The sequence below is a fragment of the Phyllobates terribilis genome, unplaced genomic scaffold, assembly GCF_046119375.1.
Source record: "Phyllobates terribilis strain yellow unplaced genomic scaffold, ASM4611937v1 Scaffold_4__5_contigs__length_816908805, whole genome shotgun sequence".
Classification (NCBI taxonomy): Eukaryota; Metazoa; Chordata; class Amphibia; order Anura; family Dendrobatidae; genus Phyllobates; species Phyllobates terribilis.
The window spans coordinates 223,517,162-223,543,469 of NW_027362764.1; the positions used below are offsets into that span (position 1 = coordinate 223,517,162).

At 44.2% G+C, this 26,308-nt stretch overlaps 1 protein-coding gene across 1 annotated transcript in view; it reads left to right on the plus strand.

Annotated features, from left to right (window-relative positions):
* The window catches only part of LOC141265263 (acyl-CoA dehydrogenase family member 11-like), a 476,536-nt gene that overhangs the window by 188,017 nt on the left and 262,211 nt on the right, over window positions 1–26,308 (plus strand). The window contains exons 7-8 of the mRNA XM_073678109.1: window positions 3,628–3,749; window positions 6,411–6,517. Of these exons, the coding sequence (XP_073534210.1) occupies window positions 3,628–3,749; window positions 6,411–6,517 (229 nt within the window). The remainder of the gene's footprint in view (window positions 1–3,627; window positions 3,750–6,410; window positions 6,518–26,308) is intronic.

The following is a 26,308-nucleotide window of genomic DNA, read 5'->3' on the forward strand; positions in this document are numbered from 1 at the left end:
TGCTGACTGTTTCTTTAAGGTACATTTCCGCCTTCTGGAGAGTATCACAGGACATCTGTAGCTCCTTCACCTGAGCTTCCAGATCTAGGGTCTTTCCCCGGAGACCATCATTCTCCTCACGGGTGTCTTGCAGAGTGGTCTCAACCACTTGGCGCACTTGCTCTGCATCCGCATTATCCTCCTCTAGTTTTTCCTTCACCTTGAGGAGATCCTCATAATCTCTTACTCTGTTGCAGTTCCCTACTGCGTTCACCACACTCCTTCTTGGAGTCACACAGCTCCTGGTTGAGCTGTTTGCGCAGTCGTTCTAGGATTTGTTCACGTCCAGAAACACCATCCTGCCGCGCCTCCTTCTCAAGCTTCAACTGCAAAACCTCTTCCTTGATTTTGCGGCGGTCCTCCTTAATTGCGTAGAACATTTCCTTCCAATGGTTAATTTCCGCGTTGCTTCCCTCCACGTCTCGCTGCCAGTTCCTCATAACCTGGTATATTTTCTGCTGTTCAGACTCCAGGTTCAGCTGGTCTGCGGACACGTTCCCCAGGTTTTCCCTTATCTGCTGCATGTCACTCTGACACTGTTGCCTGATAGGCTCCAGTTCTTGGTCATGACTGGCCACCTTCTCTTGCAGGGCTGTCAGATCCTGATCCGTCAGTCTCAGTACTGTACCGGAGGTTGCTACTGGCAACGTCACCTCCTCTTCTACCTCTAAAGGAGGACCCACACTTGAAGCATAGGCACACAGTACTACATTCTCTTTATTTTCATTTTCAGGGAGTACTAACGGAGCAACCTTTTTGTGGCCCTTGCGCCGTCGACGACGAGAGGGGGACTCTCTCCCCTCATCTAGCCCCTCCTGACTGAACTTACTTTTTACTTTCAAAGTGTCACAGTCAGCTACGGGGTCTGTGTCACTCCTCATGGTGTTGTGGACTAACAGGTCACCTCCCACTTTGACGTCACCCCCTTCTACTGGAGTTACCCCGTTATCAACGGTCACATTGTCAATTTTAGGAGGTACCAACCCACAACCAGTAACAATTTTCAGTTTTCTACACTCCACACTCTTGTGAAAATCCGCCCCTTTTTTAGACTCCACCCCCTTTTTAACAACCACACCGGCAGGGTAATTTTTACACAAAAAATCAGCAGTAGTCTTAGGAATCAGTTCACAACATCTCTTACCACCTCCCCGGGCACTCTGGGACAACACTGGCGCCCCCGGAGAGTCCATAGAATGGTCCACTGCCGCCATTCCATATGGTGCCCACAGCTCCTGCGGTTCCTGCACCATGTCCAGTAAAAGTTTCCCAAATACCTGCTCCGGTCCCAACCGGCCCTTCAACCGCTCAATAGCTCCAGACAGATCTGCTGCTTTGCTCACAGCCATCGCGGTACGCTGTTCACGCTAGCATTTCACCGCTCTCCCGGAAAAAATATTCGTGGCCCCGCCGAGCCACCGCAAACCAGGTTTGAGTGCGACGATAATCTTCGCAACCCCGCCGAGTTGCCACAAGATGCTTTAAACTTCGTGAGCCCCGCCGAGCCACAGCAAACCAGGTTTGAGTGCGACGCTAATCTTCGCAACCCCGCCGAGTTGCCGCAAGATGCTTTATCCACACTCATCGTCCTGTGCCGTTGACGCTAGCAACCGGGTTGTCGTTGCCGCTAGCAATCGGGCTGCCGTTGCCCTCACTCTCGAACCATATGTAAGGCAGCGCTAGTCATCATAATGGGGGTTACCCGCTTCGCTGCGTCAATCAATGCACACGTGCAATGTCTTTACGTTTTTCTCACAAAGCTGCAGTTTATTACTTCATATGCCACAGTTCACCGGGTCCAACTCCGTGGCACGCCGACACACATATCCACAATATTCATGAGCCAAGTGGCACACAGGCCCAATTGCTCCAGGTTACAGCCTACGGCAAGGTAATAAATTATCAATGACCATGACACAGTCCATGTAACAAAGTGTATTACCTTTGCCGGGTTTAGTTGCTGCAGTCCCTTTAATCCACCACCACTGTGGCTTTGTGGCTTCCCAGGTAGGGGTCTCCAGCCGTCGTTCCCTCAAAGGCCACTGACATCCACACAGGATCCAGGCTCTGCCTTTCAGGACTCTTCCTCAAGCCTCTGCCTTCCAAGGCCACTAGCATCCACACAGGATCCAGGCTCGACCTTTCAGGTACCAGGCTTCACTCCAAAGCCGCTGCCTTCCAAGGCCACTAGCATCCGCACAGGATCCAGTCTTTGCCTTTCAGGCTGCCAGGCTTCACTCGGCCTCACTAGGCCTCTCACAAACGGTGTCCCACACACACGGAGCACAGGCCTCACGCCTCACACCGAACACACCTGTCTCCCATCAAGCAGGGTTTATATATCCTGTGCACACACACACATACTGACAGGACCTTGCTGATGTCACAGTCATGTGATCAGTCAGCTGTGTGTATAGGTCCTGTGTGCTGTCCCAGTCATGTGTACAGACCTTTACTGAGCATACAGGACCTGTGTGATGTCACAGTCATGTGACCAGTCAGTTAAAGGGGAAGGTACATGGTCAGGTAAAACACATCCTGGACCATTTACAGTAATGCTAGCAAGCTGCTGCATTACAATATATATATATATATATATATATATATATATATATATATATATATAAATATAATATTGTAATGCAGCGGCTTGCGGCATTACTGTAATGGTCCAGGGTGTGTTTTGGCCGACCATGTACCTCCCCCCAGGTGACTGGTCACATGACTGTGACATCGCACAGGGCCTGTGCACACAGAAGGTCTGATCACATGACTGTGACATCAGCACAGGTCCTGTTTGTGTGCACTGGATGATATATAAACCCTGGTGCTTTTGAGACAGGGTGTGTAAGGCATGAGACCTGTTCCCCGTGCGGGACACCGCTAGTGTGAGGCCTAGCGAAGCCTGGTGAGGCCTAGTGAAGCCTGGTGAAGCCTGGTGAAGCCTGAAAGGCCGAGACTGGATCCTTATGTGTAAGCGATGCCAGTGGCCTTGGAAGGTACGAGGGCTGGAGATCCCCACCTGGGAAAGCCTTAAAGCCACAGCTGTGGCAGAACACAGCGGACTGAAGCAGCTACGACCCGGCAAAGGTAAAAACACTGCGTTATATGGATGTTGATATAAGTGACTTTGCTGAAGGGTGTAACTGGGGCCAAGTGGACCTGTCTACCACTTGAGAGGCTCCCGGATGTTATGTGTGTAAACATGCCGGTGAGACACTAAGATGGACTGTGTGATAAGCTGTTATGAAGTGCAATAAACTGTTAGATTGTGAAAACTGGAAAAACGTGGCTGGTGTGCTTTAATTGACCCGGTGCAGCGAGTGTCCCCCAGCATGATGACTAGCGCTGCCTTACAATATATATATATATATATATATATATATATATATTTGTTCCCAGAGAATTCCTTTAATTTCATACATGTGCAGAAGACTTGGAAAAACAATGGTCCTATCACTACAAATGGATATTATAACATTAACCGGCTCAGAATTTTTGATAACATTGTGACAAAAGGTGGATATTTACTTTAAAGAAATGAAAGTTTTTTTCATTGCAAAATCCTATTTTTTTTTTTTTTTTAAGGAATTCCTGAATTTGATGATCTGGTTGCGATATATAGCCGCTGTCGGGGTGTACCATCACAAGTGTATGACTGGAATTTTTTTCTTGCCTTTACCTTTTTTAAGCTTGCTGGGATATCACAGGTAAATACAGCTCCTTATATATAATACTTTATAACCCACTTGCTCAGGCATATGTTATTACTAGGCATCTTAAAGGGGTTTTCCAAGAATGTGATGAAACATCCCCCGTCACATATTGCAAACTGCGGGCCTCTCCATGGAGTATTGTAAAGCACAGTCTGCCTTGGAGCAGGGCTCTTACATGAGGAGAAATAAATCTTCTCCTTGCTGAGTGACTGCACATGGAGGATTGAGGCGGGAGAAAAAAATTTGTTCTCAGCAAAGAAAATATTTATTTCTTCTCATGTCCCGGCCCTTTTTTTTCACTGTGTGAGGTTTGTGTATGTCCAGTACTTCTCAGTTGAGACGTGTTTCTTCAGACTGCAACCCATCCTGACATGTGAATAGGACGGGGCTGTGGTTAGAATTATGTGACTGAGGCTATTTTGTAACATACTTAGAGCACCCCTTTGTAAGTTCAAAATCAATCGGTTCATAGATAAAATGCAATATAATTTCTGTAATGATAATTACTAAGTGTACAGTGCCAAAACAATTAAATCCTACCATTTGCATTTTTTTTTTTAAATATTTGTAAAATTAGAATTAGGGACAAATTTAGTGTGTGTATTTTTTTACTTCTCTTTCTTCCTCAAAGACAGTTTGTCACATTGTATGTGCATCTCACCTGTGGACCACATGTTAGAACATAAAGTACTGAACAGATGTGTATATATAGTTTGGTATGGCAAATGGGTCAATATAACGTTTTATGAGTCCAGTGGACATTACTACTTAGCTCTTGACTGCGGTCTATATTGCCAGTCTTAAAGGGAAGGTTGTTAGGCAAACATTTAAAGTCATAAAATACAAGTTTATACTTAAGTGGAACATGTCATGGCAATGAACTTCCTGAAACCGCTAATATTGTCATATAGCTCCTTGAAAGGTGAGCCAATCTACATTATTTATAAAATCTACTGCTCCATAACTGTAAATTCCACATATTAATTTACATGCAAAGTGATACTGAAGTGCTCTGGATGTGATTTGGAGCACTTCCTGAACTTCTTTCCTCCTAGCCCTATTCCCTGGTTAGCACCACCTTCTGTTTGACTTATGTTTTACTGGTTTCAGTGTACAACCATTTAGCTGCCATTCAAGCAGCAGAAGATAGTGCTAGGGAGGCAGAGGTTCAGGGAGTGCTCTGATCATGCCAAGGGCACTTCAAGCCTCATTTTACATATGAATTAAAATGTAGATTTTATAAATAAATAATGTCTAATGTCAAATCATGCAGACACAGAGACTCAAACGTAATATACGAGCATGCCGAAGATACTCGGATAACACTCGAGCATGCTTGGTTAACCCCTTATCCGAGCACATTCTCTCATCATTAGAAAACAGTTTTTCTCCAGTGCTAGTTGAATAACATAAATAGTCGGCAGACAAATTTTTTTTTCTCCAACAAAATGGCACCGCCGGCGGCGCTTGCGCAGTAGAATCTATTGGCAAGAGATAGATGCTACTGTGCATGTGCAGGCTCCATATTGATTGAGACAAAAAAAATTGGCTTTAGCAAAATGGTGCTGCCGGCAGCGCTTGCGCAGTAGCATCTATCGGTAAGCGATAAATGCTACTGAGCATGCGCGGGCGCTGGCATAATTTTGATGGATGAAAAATGTTTTTTTTTAAACCCACAATACTATATGCAGTATGTAAAATAGGAGGCAGGTCACTGAAGGCACAGTATAAGAAAAACTTGGCACTCGCTCTTCATTCAAAGTGAATTGATAATTTTATTTTTCACAGAAATTCCGGAATATATAAGACATTTCGGTCGGTCAGACCTTCATCAGTCATCTGCTGGAGTTGCTAAATCTGCATGCTGCAGCGCTAAGGTGATGTCTGCGGTGTCCACCGCTGAGACATGAGGCGCCTCATGACCTTAGTGCTGCAGCATGCAAATTTAGCAACTCCAGATGACTGATGAAGGTCTGACCAATCGAAACGTCTTATATATTCTGGAATTGCTGTAAAAAATAAAATTATCAATTCACTTTGAATAAAGAGCGAGTGCCAAGTTTTTCATATACTGTCTATGGATTGGGGTCCTACTTGTGCACCAAACAGCAAACCCAGAAGTGCAGTTTTTGTTTTCATTATTACTGAAGGCACAGTGACCTGTCAAAAGGCATACAGATGAATATGTAAGCAGAGCACCACATAAAGCCCTGCCCACAAGGCCCGCCCAGAAGCATGAGCATATCATTACATCAAAACTGAAAATAAATATTACACAAGAAACACAGGACATCAACCAAGGTATAATTTTAATCAGTATAACGGCACCAACCTGACACTGCCTATAGTTTAATTTGCAAAATCCGGCTGACAGGTTCGCTTTAAAGACAGCGACATGTTTTGCAAAAGCTGTTTTTAGTAGCTTTTATTTATTTCTCTGGGAGTCATGCAAACAACATGGCGCAGCTGTACTTGACTGTTTTTGCGGCTCTACGTTTCCCATGAGACATTATTTACTTACATGTTACCCTTTCAGGTGTGAGGAACTGCTTAGAGGAGGAGCTGCTCTTTGAAGAACTGAGAAAAAAGGCCCCTTCTATAACAACTTGTGGTTGTTCTATGTCTTGTATTTGGTTTGAAACTTTTGTTTTTCAGGGAATTCATGCAAGATTCCTTCTTGGGAATTCTAGTGCGGAAGATGCCAGCTATTTTTCCGATGTGGTTCAACCTTTGGCTGAAAGTGGGTTAATGTATGCTAAAAGGTAATAAAATATCTTACATGCCATAAACTGCACTTTAAGAAGTACTCCCATCAAAGTTTTTATCCCCTTAAGATATTGCAGTCGTCATATTATATAGCATTGTGTGCTTACAGTTGCTCATTTTGCCTTTCTATCCAGTAAATTATTTTCTTTTCTCTGTTCTATGTAGAAACAGATAGTATCTTTTCGCTGCAGAAATCATTCTCCTCTTCGAATCCTGACCCAGCTGCACCATCCCCCCCCCCGCCATTGATTTACATATGATTTTCATAGACCTAATGGAAAGCAGAAGAATTAACTGTGTAGAAGAGCAAAATGAGCAATTGTAAGTACACAGTGCTATTTAATATGATGACTACAATATATTAAGAGGATAAAAACTTTGATGGGAGTGCTTCTTAAAAGGGACTCTGTCCGCACAGAATGACTGTACAAACTAAGTTCCGCTGCTCGGTGCTTCATGGCTCGACCAATCATTTAAATACATCTCCCCACCTGCTTGTTTACCCTTTATCTCCACTCCCCATCTTCTTTGGCAGCTCTGGCTTCATAGAGCCAGAGAAAGGCGTAGAGAAAAGTGCTTCTCACTAAATTAGAATATCATCAAAAAGTTAATTTATTTCAGTTCTTCAATACATTCAATACAAAAAATGAAACTCATATATTATATAGAGTCATTACAAACAGAGTGATCGATTTCAAGTGTTAATTTGTGTTAATGTTGATGATTATGGCTTGCAGCCAATGAAAACACAGAAGTCATTATCTCAGTAAATTAGAATACTTTCTAACAACAGCTTGAAAATTTTTTTTAAAATCCGAAATGTTGGCCTACTGAAATGTATGTTCAGTAAATGCACTCAATACTTGGTCGGGGCTCCTTTTGCATCAATTACTGCATCAATGCAGCGTGGCATGGAGGCAATCAGCCTGTGGCACTGCTGAGATGTTATGGAAGCCCAGGTTGCTTTGATAGCAGTCTTCCGCTCGTCTGCATTGTTGGGTCTGGTGTCTCTCATCTTCCTCTTGACAATACCTCATAGATTCTCTAACGGGTTAAGGTCAGGCGAGTTTGCTGGCCAATCAACAGTGATACTGTTGTTTTAAACCAGGCATGAGTACTTTTGGCAGTGTGGACAGTTGCCAAGCCCTGTTGGAGAATGAAATTTCCATCTCCAAAAAGCTTGTCAGCAGAGGGAAGCATGAAGTGCTCTAAAATTTCCTGGCAGATGGCTGCTCTGACTTTGATCTTGATAAAACACAATGGACCTACACCAGCAGATGACATGGCTCCTGTAATTCAGCGGCCTGCGGCATTACTGTAATGGTCCAGGGTGTGTTTTGGCCGACCATGTACCTCCCCCTCAGGTGACTGGTCACATGATTGTGACATCGCACAGGTCCTGTGCACACAGAAGGTTTGATCACATGACTGGGACATCAGCACAGGTCCTGCGTGCACTGGAAGATATACTGTATAAACCCTGGTGCTTTTGAGACAGGGTGTGTAAAGCGTGAGGCCTGTTCCCGTGTGTGGGACACCGTTGGCCTAGTGAGGCCTGATGAAGCCTGAAAGGTCGAGGCTGGATCCTTAGGTGTAAGCGATGCCAGTGGCCTTGGAGAGCAAGAGGCTTGGAAGGCAAGAGTCCTGGAAGGCAAAGGCTGGATGTTAGGTGAGAAAACATACCAGTAGTCTTTGAAGGAACGAGGGCTGGAGACCCCCATCTGGGAAAGCCTTAAAGCCACAGCTGTGGCCGAACAAAACCGTTAAGACCCGGCAAAAGGTAAAAGCATTGCGTTATATGGACATTGTTATAGTTACTTTGCTGAAGGCTGTAACTGGAGCCAAGTGGGCATAGCTGCCACTGGAAAGGCTCATGGACATTATATGTGTAAAATGTCGGCGAGCCACTGAGTTGGACTGTGTGATAAGCAGTTATGAAGTATAATAAACTGCTGAATTGTGAAATACCGGAAAGACATTGCATGTGTGCTTTAATTGACCCGGTGAGGCGAGTGTCCCCCAGTATGATGACTAGCGCTGCCTTACATGTGGTTGGAGAATGCGGGCAACTGCAGCCCAGTTGCTAGGGGTAACTGCAGCCCGGTTGCTAGGGGCAACGGCACAGGACGACGAGTGTGGATACAAGCATCTTGCTGTGGCTCGGCGGGGTCACGAAGATTAAAGCATCTTGCTGTAACTCGGCGGAGTTACGAAAATTGTCTTCGCACTCAAACCTGGTTTAGCTCGGCGGGATCACGAAAATTAAAGCATCTGGCTGTAACTCGGCGGGGTTACGAAAATTGCCCTCGCACTCAAACCTGGTTTGCTGTAACTCGGTGAGGTTACGAAAAATTGTCCTCCCACTCAAACTTGGTTTGCTGTGACTCAGCAGGGCCACGAAAATTTTTTCCGGGGGAGAGCGGTGTGTGTGAATAGTGTACCACGATGGCTGTGAACGGAGCAGCAAAAGGAAATGAAGCTATTGAGCGATTAAAGTGCCGGTTAAAACCGCAGCAGGTATTTGAGAAATGTCTACAGGACATGGTGCAGGAACGGCAGGAGCTGTGGGCACCGTATAGAATGGCTGCAGTGGACCATTCTATGAACTCTCCGGGGGCGCCAGTATTGTCCCAGAGTGCCCGGGGAGGTGGTAAGAGATGTTGTGAACTGAGTCCTAAGACTATTGTTGATTTTTTTTGTAAAATTCCCCCTACAGGTGTGGGTGTCCAAAAGGGGGTGGAGTCTAAAAAGGGGCGGATTTTCACAAGAGCGTGGATTTTAGAAAACCAAAATTTGTTACTGGTTGTGGGTTGGTACCCCCTAAAAATGACAATTTGAGCGTTGATAACGGGGTAGCTCCAGTAGACGGGGTTGACGTTAAAGTGAGAGGTGACCTGTTAGTCCACATAACCATGGGGAGTGACACCGACCCCATAGCTGACTGTGACACTATGAAAGTAGAAAGAGAGTTCAGTCAGTAGGGGCTAGACGAGGGGAGAGAGTCCCCCTCTCGTCGTCGACGGCGCAAGGGCCACAAAAATGTTGCTCCCGTAGTCTTTGCTGAAAGTGAAAATAAGGAAAATGTAGTACTGTGTGCCTTTGTTTCAAGTGTGGATCCTCCTTTAAAGCCAGAAGAGGAGGTGACGTTGCCAGTAACAACCTCTGGTACAATACTGAGACAGAAGGATCAGGATCTGACAGCCCTGAAAGAGGAGGTGGCCAGTCATGACCAAGAGCTGGAGCCTATCAGGCAGCAGTGTCAGAGTGACGTGCAGCAACTATGGGAAAACCTGGAGAACGTGTCCTCAGACCAGCAGAGCCTGGAGTCTGAACGGCAGAAAATATACCAGGTTGTGAGGAACTTACAGCGAGACCTGGAGGGAAGCAACGAGGAAATTAACCAATGGAAGGAAATGTTCCAGGAAATTAGGGAGGACCGCTGCAAAACCATGGAGGAGGTTTTGCAGTTGAAGCATGAGAAGGAGGCGCTGCAGGATGAAGTTTCTGGGCGTGAACAAAACCTAGAATGACTGCGCGAACAGTTCAACCGGGAGCTGTGTGAATCCAAGAAGGAATATGGTGAACGCAGTGGGGAACAGCAACAAATTAAGAGAGACTATGAGGATCTCCTCAGGGTTAAAGAAAAGCTAGAGGATGATAAGGCGGATGCAGAGCACATGCGCCAAGTGGTTGAGACCACTCTGCAGGACACCCGTGATGAAAATGGTGAACTCCGCAGAAAGACTCTAGGTCTGGAAGCTCAGGTGAAGGAGCTGCAGACGTTCTGTGATAATCTCCAGAGGGCAGAGACATGCCTTAAGGAAAGAATCAGCAAGATGGAAGCTGCGTGGAAAAAGATATAGTGTATCGGAGAAGCCACAGACCAGGGCCAGGAGTTGGCCACTGGAGATGGGAGGTATGAAACAGATACCCCCTCGAATAATATGAGCTCAGGTGATTCGGTGGAAGTAAGAGCCGAGATCAAGGAGCTCAAGGAGATGCTACAAGCCCATTTGAAGCAAGAGAAGCTTGAGAGACTGGCTGTTGAGAGCTGAGTGGGCGCATTGGAGACAGAGAGGTCTGAGAGAACTCTACTGTTAAAGGAGCAGTTGAAGCAGGAAGAGCTTCAGAGATGGACTGCTGAGAGGCGAGTAGCTTAGCTAGAGGAAGAAGTTTTTGAGCTCAAAGGTCGCCTGGCAAAGTATCACTCAGTGAACGAGGCCTCCTTGGAGAAGGAAAAAGGCAAACAAGTTGCACTTCCTCCCTTATACCATGAGAAGGTGGACCTGAGGAGAGCTAAGAGAGTGTTAACAGAAGATAAATATGAAATGGAAGTGGTCAAGACGAAAATTCGTGCATATGTAGCTGTGAGTCAGCTCAAGGGAAGCATACAGGGTGCAGAAGCTGAAAGTCAGTTGCCCCTGAAACCTGAGTTAGATGATCGTTTGGAGACCACTGGTGAGACAGAAACCTCTCGGTACAAGTGCCCGAGGATTTGAGAGAAGAATGCACCAGTGAGTCCGTGCATGAAGAGTTTAAGAAGGCCGTGGGAGCCTATAAGGTGTACTCGACCTCAGAAGCTAAACAGCTGCTGGTCTTGTCCACAACCGAAGTCACAGTGAAGAGGGTGGCGATCCTAAGTGACATGCACTGGCGATGTATTCGCACGAAGCGGTTTCTCCGGTTGAAGACGGAACAAGCCGTTAGACAACTGGAGCTTATGAAAAAAGCTCAAAGTCTGCACGAAGAGGTCATCTGGTTGCCTCAGGCTCTGGATGAAAGCTTATTGGGAGAAATGGCTGAGCCATGCAGATGATGATAAAGAAGTTTGGTGTGGTGAAAGTAAGCAGTCCACGTGATCCTCAGGACTGGATACCAGATGAAGACGGCATGGTGTCATTCTCCGCTGTAGGAACGGAAGAAAGCCTGGAATATATGCGCATGTGTAGCGCCCCGAGGGTTCGGTTGCTACAGGGGTATTGCACCTCAACCAGAGGTGTGATATTCCACTCCCAGGTAAGGATGGAGTGTGGACCAGGGCTCAGTTAGCTGCATACACACACTCACCCCATTTCTGGGGGACAGCTCGACGGTGCTACCATTTATGCAGGCACAACTGACCATGTCCCTTGACAGCTCGACGGTGCGCCCATTTATGCAGGCACAACTGACCATGTCCCTGGCTGGAGTGGGGAGGGGGGAGAGAACCCAGTGATGTAGGAGCAGAAGGGGACGGTTTCTGGGAGCATAGGAAGGAGCTCATTGGGTGCAGGTCACCTGAGCTCCGACACAGAGAAGCAGATAAAAGGTGGGAGCCATCTTTAGTCAGTGTGAAGTCAGGGTGGAAGAAGAAGGGAGAGAGAGCTGACAGGGAGCCGCGGCTCAGCCTGAGCTCAGCTCCATGAGGCAGGCCTAGAGAGAAAGCCGGAGCCAGAGAGGAGAAGAGAAGAAGGAGACGGAAGGAAGGAGAAGAGACAGAGGAGTAGAAAGGCTCCAGAGACAACAAGGCAGAAGGGACCCTAAGAGAGCAAAACGGACAGCAACCGTTGCAAACCCGCGTTATATTGGGTGAAGGGTCAGGCTGTGGAAGGGTACTGGATTCCCAAGTTGGTGGAGGTAAATCATCCCTCAGCCAAGAACCGGAGGTCGTGATCATCTATTGGTGCGACCCCCCACCAAACCTGCTAGGAAGGTGCCATATAGGATAGCGGGAAGCGGAGGCCAACGCTTGCCTGACATGGTCCGCGGTAGCTGGACAGAAGTTTGGTCACTGGTGGGGCACGAGAGGCCAGAGAAAGGACAGAAGGGGGTCCTGTGCCATTCTCCTAAATTGCCATACTCCTCACCTGGTGGACGCAGCACGGCTCGGGCAGTCCTTGCCGACGGAAGTGACTTGGATAACAACTGTGAGTGAAAGACCTTGGACTGCATCATTGGACTCTGTGTGATTTCTGCTGCGCATCCACCATCACCCCCAGCATCCCGATACACTGCCCTGAGGCTACACTCTTCCCGTGGGGAGTTATCCCATCCCTGTGCTGTGCACCAACACCAGCCTCAGTGGTCTGCCTCGCAGCGGCGGTTATCTCTGACCGCAATCCTCAGGTGGCATAGTCGGACATTCATAAAACATAATAAATAGACTGCCACAATTTGGTCTGACCACCCTGAGCCACAGCATCGGGTTGCCACTACTACCCTCAGCATCGTACAGAAGCCCGGTTCCGGGTACCCCATGGCCCAGGGGGCGAGTCACATTCTGATGGAGTACCGAGTGACCTACCTGCGAGAGGTAGAACAGTTGAATCTCGCTAGACTGCGAGTGGATAGACAGCATCATCTGAGCAGCAGAAGATGGCAGCCGTCTAGAAATTGTGTGACCAGACAGAGAAAGGGCCCCCTAAATAACAGAACAGCTACAGCTGAAGTTAGGGACCTTTCAAGATGTCCTGAGAGTAGTGGGCGTGGGTTTAGAGGTTGTGAGACCTCCAGTAACTCAGGTTTGAGTGGCCCATACAAACGACCCAATAGAGGACAGGACAGTACGGAGTCGAACCGGACCTTAGATACAAGGGCATGAGAGCCGCACTGCTGTATTGACCGCTGGGAGTGGGGGAGGTCTTACCAGGTTACGACTGACCTCTGGGAGCGGGGGAGGTCTGACAAGGTTACGACTGACCGCTGGGAGCGGGGGAGGTCTGACAAGGTTACGACCCGGAAATGTGACTTGACAAAGTCAGTGACAATGACAGATGGTAGGTCCCTAAGGAATTGGCTAAAGTCATTGACTAATATTCCAGGGGGTGAAAAGCGCAATTGACAAGTACATGGTCTCTGTGTGAACTGTGGGTTATAAGGTGATTGTGTATATTATGTCTTCAACCCCACAAGTTTGAACAGAGGGGGGGATATGTAATGCAGCGGCCTGAGGCATTACTGTAATGGTCCAGGGTGTGTTTTGGCCGACCATGTACCTCCCCCTCAGGTGACTGGTCACATGACTGTGACAAAGCACAGGTCCTGTGCACACAGAAAGTCTGATCACATGACTGTGACATCAGCACAGGTCCTGCGTGCACTGGAAGATATATAAACCCTGGTGCTTTTGAGACAGGGTGTGTAAGGCGTGAGGCCTGTTCCAGTGTGTGGGACACGGTTGGCCTAGTGAGGCCTAGTGAGGCCTAGTGAGGCCTAGTGAGGCCTGGTGAAGCCTGGTGAAGCCTGAAAGGTCGAGGCTGGATCCTTAGGTGTAAGCGATGCCAGTGGCCTTGGAGGGCAAGAGGCTTGGAAGGCAAGAGTCCTGGAAGGCAAAGGCTGGATGTTAGGTGAGAAAACATACCAGTAGTCTGGAGACCCCCATCTAGGAAAGCCTTAAAGCCACGACTGTGGCCGAACTAAACCGTTAAGACCCGGCAAAAGGTAAAAGCGATGTGTTATATGGACATTGTTATAGTTACTTTGCTGAAGGCTGTAACTGGAGCCAAGTGGGCATAGCTGCCACTGGAAAGGCTCATGGACATTATATGTGTAAAATGTCGGCGAGCCACTGAGTTGGACTGTGTGATAAGCAGTTATGAAGTATAATAAACTGCTGAATTGTGAAATACCGGAAATACATTGCATGTGTGCTTTAATTGACCCGGTGAGGCAAGTGTCCCCCAGTATGATGACTAGCGCTGTCCTACAGCTCCCTAAACCATCACTGATTGTGGAAACTTCACACTAGACCTCAAGCAGCTTGGATTGTGTGCCTCTCCACTCTTCCTCCAGACTCTGGGACCTTGATTTCCAAATGAAACGCAAAATTTACTTTCATCTGAAAATAACACCTTGGACCACTGAGCAACAGTCCAGGTATTTTTCTCCTTGGCCCAGGTTAGACGTTTCTGGTGTTGTCTATTGGTGATGAATGGCTTGACACAAGCAATGCAGCACTTGTAGCCCATGTCCTGGATACGTCTGTGTGTGGTGGCTCTTGAAGCAATGTCTCCCACAGCAGTCCACTCCTTGTGAATCGCCCCCACATTTTTGAATGGCCTTTTTTTTAACAATCCTTTCTAGGCTGCGGTTATCCCGGTTGCTTGTGCACCTTTTCCTACCACACTTTTTCCTTCCACTCAACTTTCCATTAATATGTTTGGATACTGCACTCTGTGAACAGCCAACTTCTTTAGCAATGACCTTTTGTGGCTTACCCTCCTTGTGGAGTGTGTCAATGACTGCCTTCTGGACATCTGTCAAGTCAGCAGTCTTCCCCATGATTGTAGAGCCTACTGAAACAGGCTAATGAACCTTTTTAAACACTTAGGAAGCCTTTGCATGTGTTTTTTGTTCATTATTCTAATTTACTAAGATAATGACTTTTGTGTTTTCATTGTCATAAGTTGTGTTTTCGTTGTCATAATCATCAACATTAACAAAAATAAACACTTGAAATAGATCACTCTGTTTGTAATGACTCTATATAATATATGAGTTTCACTTTTTGTATTGAAGAACTGAAATAAATTAACTTTTTGATGATATTCTAATTTAGTGAGAAGCACTTGTAGATGGTAAACCAGAAGGTGTGAAGGTGTACATAACCCCTTTATCCCCGAAGGTGGTTTGCACGTTAATGACCAGGCCAATAACTCTGGAACTTCCAGATCTCACTGATACTGAGACTGTTTTTTCGTGACATATTGCACTTCATGATAGTGGTAAAATTTATTTGATATGACTTGTGTTTATTTGTGAAAAAATTGGAAATTTGGCAAAAATGTTGAAAATGTTTGCAATTTTCAAACTTTGAATTTTCATGCCCTTAACTCAGAGAGATATGTCACGCAAAATAGTTAATAAATAACATTTCCCACATGTCTACTTTACATAAACACAATATTGGAGCCAATATTTTTTTTGTTAGGAATTTATAAGAGTTAAAATTTGACCAGCGATTTCTCATTTTTCCAACAAAATTTACAAAACCATTTCTTTTAGGGACCACATCACATTTGAAGTGACTTTGAGGGGCCTTTATGACAGAAAGTACCCAAAAGTGACACCATTCTAAAAACTGCACCCCTTAAGGTGCTCAAAAACACATTCAAGCACTATATTAACCCTTCAGGTGACATGAACCCTTCACATGAATTTTTGGAATGGGGAAGACAACAATGAACATTTAACTTTTTTCACAAAATTTTACTTTAGACCCACATTTTTTTATTTTCGCAAGGGTAACAGGAAAAACTGGACCCCAAAATTTGTTGTGCAATTTCTCCTGAGCACGCCGATACCCCATATGTGGGGGAAAACCACGGTTTGGGCACACGACAGGAGCTCCATTTGACTTTTTGAATGTAAAATTTGCATGAATAATTAGTGGACGCCATGTCCCTGATGTGCCTAAACAGTGGCAGTCCCCCACAAGTGACCCCATTTTGGAAACTAGACCCCGCAGGGAACAAATTTAGATGTGTGGTAAGCACCTTAAACCCCCAGGTACTTCACAGAAGTTGATAACATTTAGCCGTAAAAATAAAAATTTCACATTTTTCCCACAAAAATGTTTTCAGCCCCCAATTTTGCATTTTCATAAGGGTAACGGGAGAAATTGCACCATACCATTTGATTTGCAATTTCTTCTGAGTAAACCAATACCCCATATGTGGGGAAAAAACAGTGTTTGGGCATACGACAGGGCTCAGAAGGGAAGGAGAGCCATTTGACTTTTTGAATGTAAAATTAGCTTGAATAATTAGCGAATGCCATGTTGCTTTTGGGGAGCCCATGATGTGCCTAAACAGTGGAATCCCCCCCACAAGTGACCTCATTTTGGAAACCAGATCCCTCAAAGAACTTATCTAGATGTGTGATGAGCACCTTGAACCCCCAGGTGCATCACAGAAGTTTATAACATAGGGCCGTGAAAATAGAAAAAAATCAAACTAGTGATGAGCGAGCACTAAAATCCTCGGGTGCTCGTTGCTCGGATCGAGCAAATCTTAATGCTCGGGTGCTCGACACAAGCATTGAGCCCAATGGGAAACTAAAGCATTTTTCCGGCGGCCCCCCAAGGAGGTCTGGAGGGGCCTAAAAATTGGCCTAATCGATGAGAACAGTGCTAAAATGATATGGGAACAGCATGGGGAAGACCCCTGGAAGCAGTTCTGACTCCCAGGTCACTGGTGTGAACAGTGTTGTCAGAGTATTACGCCACTTTCATGAACTCACATTAAAACATACAAAATATAAATGGAAAAGTGAACAGCTCTTCGGAGTGTCCAAGTGTTGAACCACTTGTCTCTGGGCACTCGGAATGGTGGGAAGAAGGAGGATCAGGGTGAGGAATATGTGGTCCAGACTCATGGCAACTGAAACTGGACCATGTGGAAGACAAGGTGATGGTGGTGGCAAACTGACCGGAAGCATTATCTGCTATCCAACCAACAAATTTTCACACTGCTCTGGCTTCAAGAGTGGAGAGTTCATGGCCCCCTAGAAATTGGGACAGGAAGGTAGTTCGACATGATATGGGTGTTTGTTGTGCTCCCTCAGCAGACACAGTTTATCTTGCCCATGGCCTCAGCCTCTGCATGCACCATCAGCATCACGTTCACCTTCCCATCCTTTGTCACGCGCCTACCCATTTTAAATGGAGTGGAATATTAGCCATGCTTCAAAAAATGTGACGATTATTACCGCAATAATATCGGATCACGTCTGGTTACCACAGTTTTGGGCAGTGGCCTTATAGGTGTGGTATTGGTCAGTGAACAAGTGTGAATAGGTTGAACAACACACAACTAGCAGACTTTAATTGGAGTGTAATATTTGGCACACTCAAAAAAATGTGATGATTATTACTGCTGTAATATCAGAACAAGTTTGATGACCATGGTTTTAAGCAGTGGCCTTATAGATGTGGTATTGGTCATCAACCAAGTGTGAATAGGTTGAACAACACCCAAGTGGCAGACTTTAACTGGAGTGTAATACTAAGCACGCTTCAAAAAATGTGACGATTATTACCGCAGTAATATCGGATCAATCACGTCTGATGACCACGGTTTTAGGCAGTGGCCTTATAGATGTAGTATTGTTCAGTGACCAAGTGTGAATAGGTTAAACAACACACCACTGGCAGACTTTAATTGGAGTGTAATATTTGTCACACTCCAAAAAATGTGACGATTATTACCGCAGTAATATCGGATCACATTTGATGACCATGATTTTAGACAGTGGCCTTATAGATGTGGTATTGGTCAGCAACCAAGTAAGAATAGGTTGAACAACACACAACTGGCAGACTTTAACTGGAGTGTAATATTTGGCACGCTCCAAAAAATGTGATGATTATTACCGCAGATGTATACAACCCCTGGCAAAAATAATGGAATCACCGGGCTCGGAGGATGTTCATTCAGTTGTTTAATATTGTTGAAAAAAAGCAGATCACAGACATGGTACAAAACTAGTCATTTCAAATGGCAACTTTAGGGCTTTAAGAAACACTAAAAAAAATCAAGATTAAAAATGTGGTACTCAGTAAGGGTAATTTTTTTCAGACGAAGCAGAGGCAAAAAATTATGGAATCACTCAATTCTGAGGAAAAAATTATGGACACAAGAAAAACAAACACACAAAAGAACACTCCAATACGTCACTGGTATTTTGTTGCACCACCTCTGGCTTTAATAACAGCTTGCAGTCTCTGAGGCATGGACTTAATGAGTGACAAACAGTACTCTTCATCAATCTGGCTCCAACTTTCTCTAATTGCTGTTGCCAGATCAGCTTTGCAGGTTGGAGCCTTGTCATGGAACATTTTCTTCAACTTCCACCAAAGATTTTCAATTGGATTGAGATCCGGACTATTTGCAGACCATGACATTGACCTTATGTGCCTTCTTTTAAGGAATGTTTTCACAGTTTTTGCTCTATGGCAGGATGCATTATCATCTTGAAAAATGATATCATCATCCCCATATTCAATTGATGGGATAAGAAAACTGTCCAAAATATCAATGTAAACTTGGGCATTTATTGAAGATGTAATGACAGCCATCTCCTCAGTGCCTTTACCTGACATGCAGCTCCATATCATCAATGACTGTGGAAATTTGCATGTTCTCTTCATGCAGTCATCTTTAAAAATCTCATTAGAACGGCACCAAACAAAAGTTCCAGCATCATCACCTTGCCCAATGCAGATTCGCTCTTCATCACTGAATATGACTTTCATCCAGTCATCCACAGTCCACGATTGCTTTTCCTTAGCCCATTGTAACCTTGTTTTTTTCTGTTTAGGTGTTAATGATGGCTTATGTTTAGCTTTTCTGTATGTAAATCCCATTTCCTTTAGGCGGTTTCTTACAGTTCGGTCACAGACATTGACTCCAGTTTCCTCCCATTCATTCCTCATTTGTTTTGTTTTGCATTTCCTGTTTTGGAGACATATTGCTTTAAGTTTCCGGTCTTGAAGCTTTGATGTCTTCCTTGGTCTACCAGTATGTTTGCCTTTAACAACCTTCCCATGTTGTTTGTATTTGGTCCAGATTTTAGAAACAGCAGACTGTGAACAACCAACATCTTTTGCAACATTGCGTGATGATTTACCTTCTTTTAAGAGTTTGATAATCCTCTCCTTTGCTTCAATTGACATCTCTCGTGTTGGAGTCATGATTCATGTCAGTCTACTTGGTGCTACAGCTCTCCAAGGTGTGATCACTCCTTTTTAGATGCAGACTAACGAGCATATCTAATTTGATGCAGTTGTTAGTTTTGGAAATGAAAATTTACAGGGTGATTCCATAATTTTTTCCTCAGAATTGAGTGATTCCATAATTTTTTCCCTCTGCTTGGTCTGAAAAAATTACCCTTACTGAGTACCACATTTTTAATCTTGATTTCTTTTAGTGTTTCTTAAAGCCCTAAAGTTGCCATTTGAAATTACTTTAGTTTTGTGCCATGTCTGTGATCTGCTTTTTTTCAACAACATTAAACAACTGAATGAACATCCTCCGAGCCCGGTGATTCCATAATTTTTGCCAGGGGTTGTATGTATATACCTAATACCTAATACCTCACCAATAAACCTTCAATTCTCTCCCTAGCTCAGCAGCACCTCTCCCTACTCTGCCTGTCTGAAGGGAAGACTGTGACGAGCATATGACTGTGATATTACAGTGAGTGGCAGGCAATCCCCGCATGTTTATTCGATGTTAAAACAGCGCCAAACATGCGGGGCAGGGACTCGAGCTCCCGCCTGAGCATCCCGGAAGTATTCGCTGAGCATCTCGAGCAGTGAGCTAAAGCAAGAGCAGAAGCGAGCCCCCTCGCTCATCACTAAATCAAACTTTTTCCACAAAATTCATCTTTTAGCTACAAATTTTTTCTTTTCTTTTCACAAGTGTAAAAGGAGAAAATGGACCCCAAAAATTGTTGTGCAATTTATCCTGAGTCATCCGATAACCCATATATGGGGAAAAAACACTGTTTGGGCGCACAGCAGGGTTCAAAAGGGAAGGAGCACTGTGTGATTTTTTGAACGCAAAATTGGCTGAAATCGAGAGAGGATGCCATGTCGCTTTTGGAGAGCCCCTGATGTACCTAAACAGTGGAAACCCCCCACAAGTGATCCCATTTTGTAAAATACACCCCTCAAGGATTTTATCAAGGGTTATAATGAGCATTTTGAACCCAGAGGTACAACACAGAATTTGATAACATTAGGTCATCATATTGAATATGTTGTCAATAGTCTTGAGTGCAAGTGCTCGCTACTTGAGTTTGCATCGGGTACTCGGGTATGCACCAAGTATCACGGGTGCTCGAGTGACATGCTCGAGTCTCGGTCCCATCACTCGAGCACCTGCAATACTTGGTGCATACTCGAGCACCCGATGCAAATTCAAGTAGCAAGTACTTGCACTCAACACTAGACGTCATATTGTCATCATTTTTTTTTCAACCCTAACCCTAACACAACCCTAACCCTAACACAACCCTAACCATAACCCTAATCTTAACCCTAACACAACTCTAACTCCAACACAAACCTAATCCTAACAATAACCCTCACCCTAACCCTAACACAACACTAACCCTAACCTTAACACAACCCTAACTCTAACACAACCCTAACACAACCTTAACCTTATCCCGAGGGATCCATTCACTATAATGAGTCAGCAGAGTTACTCTGGACTCCGTCTGGCCTTTGTTTAGCGGTTTCCTTTTTTTCAGAGGTTCACAAAACTGTGGCCGACTGCACTTTTATGCACACCTAATAAAAAGACGGACACCGCGGGATCACAGGCCAGATGGTGTCCACAGTGCCTCCGTCTGCCTCATTACAGGAAATCTTCCACCGGGGGTTCCGTCTGAATCACGTATTTCAGAGATTTACATGGAAACCCTGGTGTAAGCACTCAGCACAGAGCGCAGAATAGATGTGAGCTGAGCCATACTGCAATCTTTGGGAGGCAGAATGAACAAATCAGCAGCCGGTGAAGAATTGGTTTTATTTATTTTTTACGCTGTTCCTCGTGCGGTGTAAGTGATTAGACGACTTTATTCTTCGGGTCAGTGCGATTTACAGCAATACCAGATTTATATCAGGTTTTTATGTTTGGCAGCTGTCACACACTAAAAAACACTTTTTGTGTAAAAACTAGTTTTTGCATCGCCATATTTTGAGAGCTATAATTTTTCAATCTTTCAGCCTACAGAGTCATGTAAGTGCTTGTTTATTGCGGGACAAGTTGATGTTTTTATTGGTACCATTTTTAGACACGTGACATTTTTTGATCGCTTTCTATTTCGATTTTTGGGAGGCAGAATAAACAAAAACCAGCAATTCAGGAATTGTTTTTTTTAATTTTTTTTTATGCCGTTCTGCGTGTAGTAAAATTTATAAGGGAGCTTTATTCTTCGGGTCAGTATGTTTACAGCGATACTATATTTATATCGTTTTGTTATGTTTTGCCGCTTTTACACAAAAAAAACAATTTTATTAATAAAATATTTTTTTGCATCGCTTTATTCTGAGAGCTATATCTTTTTTATTTTTTGGCTGATGGAGCTATATGGCAGCTTGTTTTTTGCGGCACAAGATTACATTTTCAGCGGTATCCTTTTTATTTACATTCATCTTTTTTATCGCGTTTTATTCCACTTTTTGTTCAGTGGTATAATGATAAAGCACCGTGTTTTGCTTTGTTTTTTATTTTTTACCGTTTTCACTAAAGGGGTTAACTAAAGGAACAGTTTTATAGGTAAGGTTGTTCCTGGCGCAGCGATATAAAATATGTGTACTTTTTTTTTTTTTACCATAATAATATTTATTTATGGGTACATATACTGTATACATATATATGTATATACTGTATATACAATGGGTATGGAAAGTATTCAGACCCCTTTAAATTTTTCACTCTTTGTTTCATTGCAACCATTTGGTAAATTCTAAAAAGTTCATTTTTATTCTCATTAAAGTACACTCTGCACCCCATCTTGACTACAGAAATGTAGAAAATTTTGCAAATGTATTAAAAAAGAAAAACTGAAACATCACATGGTCATAAGTATTCAGACCCTTTGCTCAGTATTGAGTAGAAGCATCCTTTTGAGCTAGTACAGCCATGAGTCTTCTTGGGAATGATGCAACAAGTTCTTCACACCTGGATTTGGGGATCCTCCTCCATTCTCCCTTGCAGATCCTCTCCAGTTCCATCAGGTTGAATGGTGAACATTGGTGGACAGCCATTTTCAGGTCTCTCCAGAGATGCTCAATTGGGTGTAGGTCAGAGCTCTGGCTGGTCCAGTCAAGAATGGTCACAGAGTTGTTCTGAAGCCACTCCTTTGTTATTTTAGCTGTGTGTTTAGGGTCATTGTCTTGTTGGAAGGTGAACCTTCGGCCAATCTGAGGTCCAGAGCACTCTGGAAGAGGTTTACATCCAGGATATCTCTGTACTTGGCCGCATTCATGTTTCCTTCAATTGCAACCAGTCGTCCTGTCCCTGCAGAAGAAAAACACCCCCATAGCATGATGCTGCCACTACCATGTTTCACTGTTGGGATTGTATTGGGCAGGTGATGAGCAGTGCTTGGTTTTCTCCACACATACCGCTTAGAATTATCACCAAAAAGTTCTATCTTCATCTCATCAGACCAGAGAATCTTATTTATCATAGTCTGGGACTCTATGCGAGCTTTCATATGTCTTATACTGAGGAGAGGCTTCCGTCGGGCCACTCTGCTATAAAGACCCGACTGGTGGAGGGCTGCAGTGATAGTTGACTTTCTCCCATCTCCCTACTGCATCTCTGGAGCTCAGCTACAGTGATCTTGGGGTTCTTCTTTACCTCTCTCACCAAGGCTCTTCTCCCACAATTGCTCAGTTTGGCTGGATGCCCAGGTCTAGGAAGACTTCTGGTGGTCCCAAACTTCTTCCATTTAAGGATTATGGAGGCCACTGTGCTCTTAGGAACCTTGAGTAATGCAGAAATTCTTTTGTAACCTTTGCCAGATCTGTGACTAACCTCAATTCTGTATCTGAGGTCCTTTGGCAGTTCCTTTGAGCTGATGATTCTCATTTAGTCTGACATGCACTGTGAACTGTGAGGTCTTATATAGACAGGTGTGTGCCTTTCCAAATCAAGTCCTATCATTTTAATCAAACACAGCTGGACTCCAATGAAGGAGTAGAACCATCTCAAGGAGGATCACAAGGAAAGGGACAGCGTGTGACTTAAATAGGAGTGTCTGAGCAAAGGGTCTGAATACTTATGAATACTTGAATACTTTTTCAGTCAAGATGGGGTGCAGAGTGTACTTTTTTGAGAAAAAAAATGAACTTTTTAGAATTTACCAAATGGCTGCAATGAAACAAAGAGTGAAAAATTGAAAGGGGTCTGAACACTTTCAGTACCCACTGTATAGATAGATAGATAGATAGACAGATAGATAGATAGATAGATAGATAGATAGATAGATAGACAGATAGACAGATAATTAAAGAAAATTTGGCAGCACTGCCAAAAGAAGCCGGGTGCAATAAAACCTGTTAAGGTGATGTCCAAACCTTCCACAAATAGAAAATTAGAATAAACAGGCAGCACATCAAAAATTAAAGTAAAAAAAACGTGGCTTTACTGATCCTTTAGCAGCTGCTAATGGATCAGTAAAGCCACGTTTTTTTCACTTTAATTTTTGGAGTGCTGTCTGTTTTTTCTCATTTTTGATAGATAGATAGATATTTTATAGTTTTTTATTTTTTAAAAAATATTTGTATTTCTTTTTTTTACTTTTTTTTTACTTTTTTACTTAGTCCCACTACGGGACTTTCACTTTCTACAGTCTGATCGTAGTTATAATATATAGCAGTGCAGGATCACTGCTATATATTATAACCTGTCAGTGCTGAAGACACAAGTTACTTTGATCATTAACTGCACATGATCAAAGTAACTTGTTGGTGCCTGGTGACCCGGATGTCGTCATGATGACATCGGATCAGCATGGCAACGACCAGGACCCCGCGCTGACGGCGTGGGGTCTCCGATCCAAAAGCAGAGGGTATTCTGTCCATCTGCTTGCTCCCTAAATGCTGCGATTGCACAGATAGCAGCATTTAGGGGGTTAAAGTGCCGGGAGCGGGCACAGCTCCTGGCACTTAGTGTCAGCTGTCAGAATCATCTAACACCCAGCGGCGATTGCACCCGCACAGCCTGTGTGCAGGCGAAATCGCCATGTCTTAATAATACATACCTGGTACCTAAGGCCCAGGGTACAGGGACGTATTATTACATAGAATGTCAGAAAGGGGTTAATGACCAGGCCAACTTTTTGAAATCTGACATGTCACTTTATATAGTAATAACTCTGTAATGCTTCAACATATCCCATTGATTTTGAGACAGTTTTTTTTCGTGATATGTTATACTTTCTGATAGTGGTAAATTTAGATTGATATGTTTTATGTTTATTTTTAAAAATTTCAGAAATGTGACAAAAATGTAAAAAAATAGCAATTTTCAAACTTTGAATGATTATACCTTTAATCCAGGTAGTCATATCACACAAAAACATTAATAAATAACATTTCCCTCTTGTCTGCTTTACATCAGCACCATTTGTGAAATGCTGTTTTATTTGTTAACATTTTAGCACGTTTTAAAATGTAGCAGTAATTTTTATTTTTTTTAAGGAAATTTACGAAACTTATTTTTTTAGGGACCTATTCAGTTTTGAAATGCCTTTGGGGGTCCTATATATTGTAAACCATCCAAAAGTGATACCATTTTAAAAACAGCACCCCTCAACATATTCAAAATGGCTTTCAGGTAGTTTATTAACCTTTCAGGTGCAGATGAGAAATTAATGATATGACAGGAATGAAAAAATGTATTTTTACCACCTAAATGTTTCTAACTTCTGAACAGGTGTGAGTGCAACACAGGGGGGGAAAGGGAGCCCAGACACTAGGGAAAGGGGGAAGTGATGACCACCTAAACTGGACTAGCGTCACCCTGTCTTCCCCTACTGTCCCTATTCACCCTCCGCAGCTGTCGCCGATCATGTACCTCACCCTACTATCCTTGGCATAAGGCTACAACTGGGGGTGGAAGGAGATGAGCACTAGTCAACCTCCGCTAGCACTCTAAAGACAAAAGGGGAAGACAACACAGGGGAATATCAGCTTAGCTTTTAGAAGAACTCCAACAGTGTACACGGTCTCAGGACTCCAGAGAGGATGTGGTGCTGCTTCAGCCAAGTTCCAAGTAGAAATGAGTATAACCGGTGACGCCATCCTAGACACACCAAGTATATATACACCCAGGCTAAAGGGAGGTAGTTGCTGGGTCCTAAACACAGCCTCCTATATAGGCAGCTCTCTGCATTGCCAAACATGGAGATCTCCTGCAAACCACTGCAGGGTAACTGTCTGTCACCTCTGACACACCCGTGACAACAGGCTACTATAGCTGGAAGACTTTAAGGCCATGATTTGGCTATGAATTGCCATGGCAAACATCAGGATCACACGATCAAAATCTATGGGTGCCGATGGGGTTAAAGATGGAGCCCCCACACTCTCTTAACCATCTAGATCCTGTAGTCACTATTGCCAGCAATATTTAAATGGTTAAACGGCCATGTCCGGTGCCAACACTAATCGTGGCTGATGCAAGAAGTTGTCAGCTATAGTGTATGGCTGATAGCTGCTGGATAGTCACCTGTCAGAGAATGCTAGTCTCTTATATCGCAGGTCAGTTTTAAGTCGTATTGGCTGTCATTAAGGGGTTAAACGTTTGGTACTAGAATATTTTGTCATTTTGTGCTGACAAGAGTCCCTTTAACAGGTTCCATTTAAGAAACTGATTAGATGGTTCATGTTGCCCAAACCACATTTGATATGAATCCAAGACTGGTTCCCTCGTTACAAATATCTGTCTAAGGCTTTTGAAAGCTATCTCTCTCCTAAAGCAAAATTAACACATGCCTTCCTTCCCATATCACCACCATTTTATCAATGTCAGGATCAATTCTGATAGTTACAGCACAAGAGCCCTGCAGCCAATCAGTGGAAGTAACAGAAGTAGTACTAGAGCAGCAGCCCAATAGCAGTCGCTGGTTGGCTGCCGACAGGGCCAGCGTCAGTACCCGGCGTACGAGGCCCTGAACCATCAGAGGTGCCCACTCGCTGTTGATGCCCGGGCCGCCTTCCCGCCACCTGTTCAGGACCGCCAGCGCTGCTTGATTGCCGGCACTTTCCCAGACATGGCCGCGCGCTG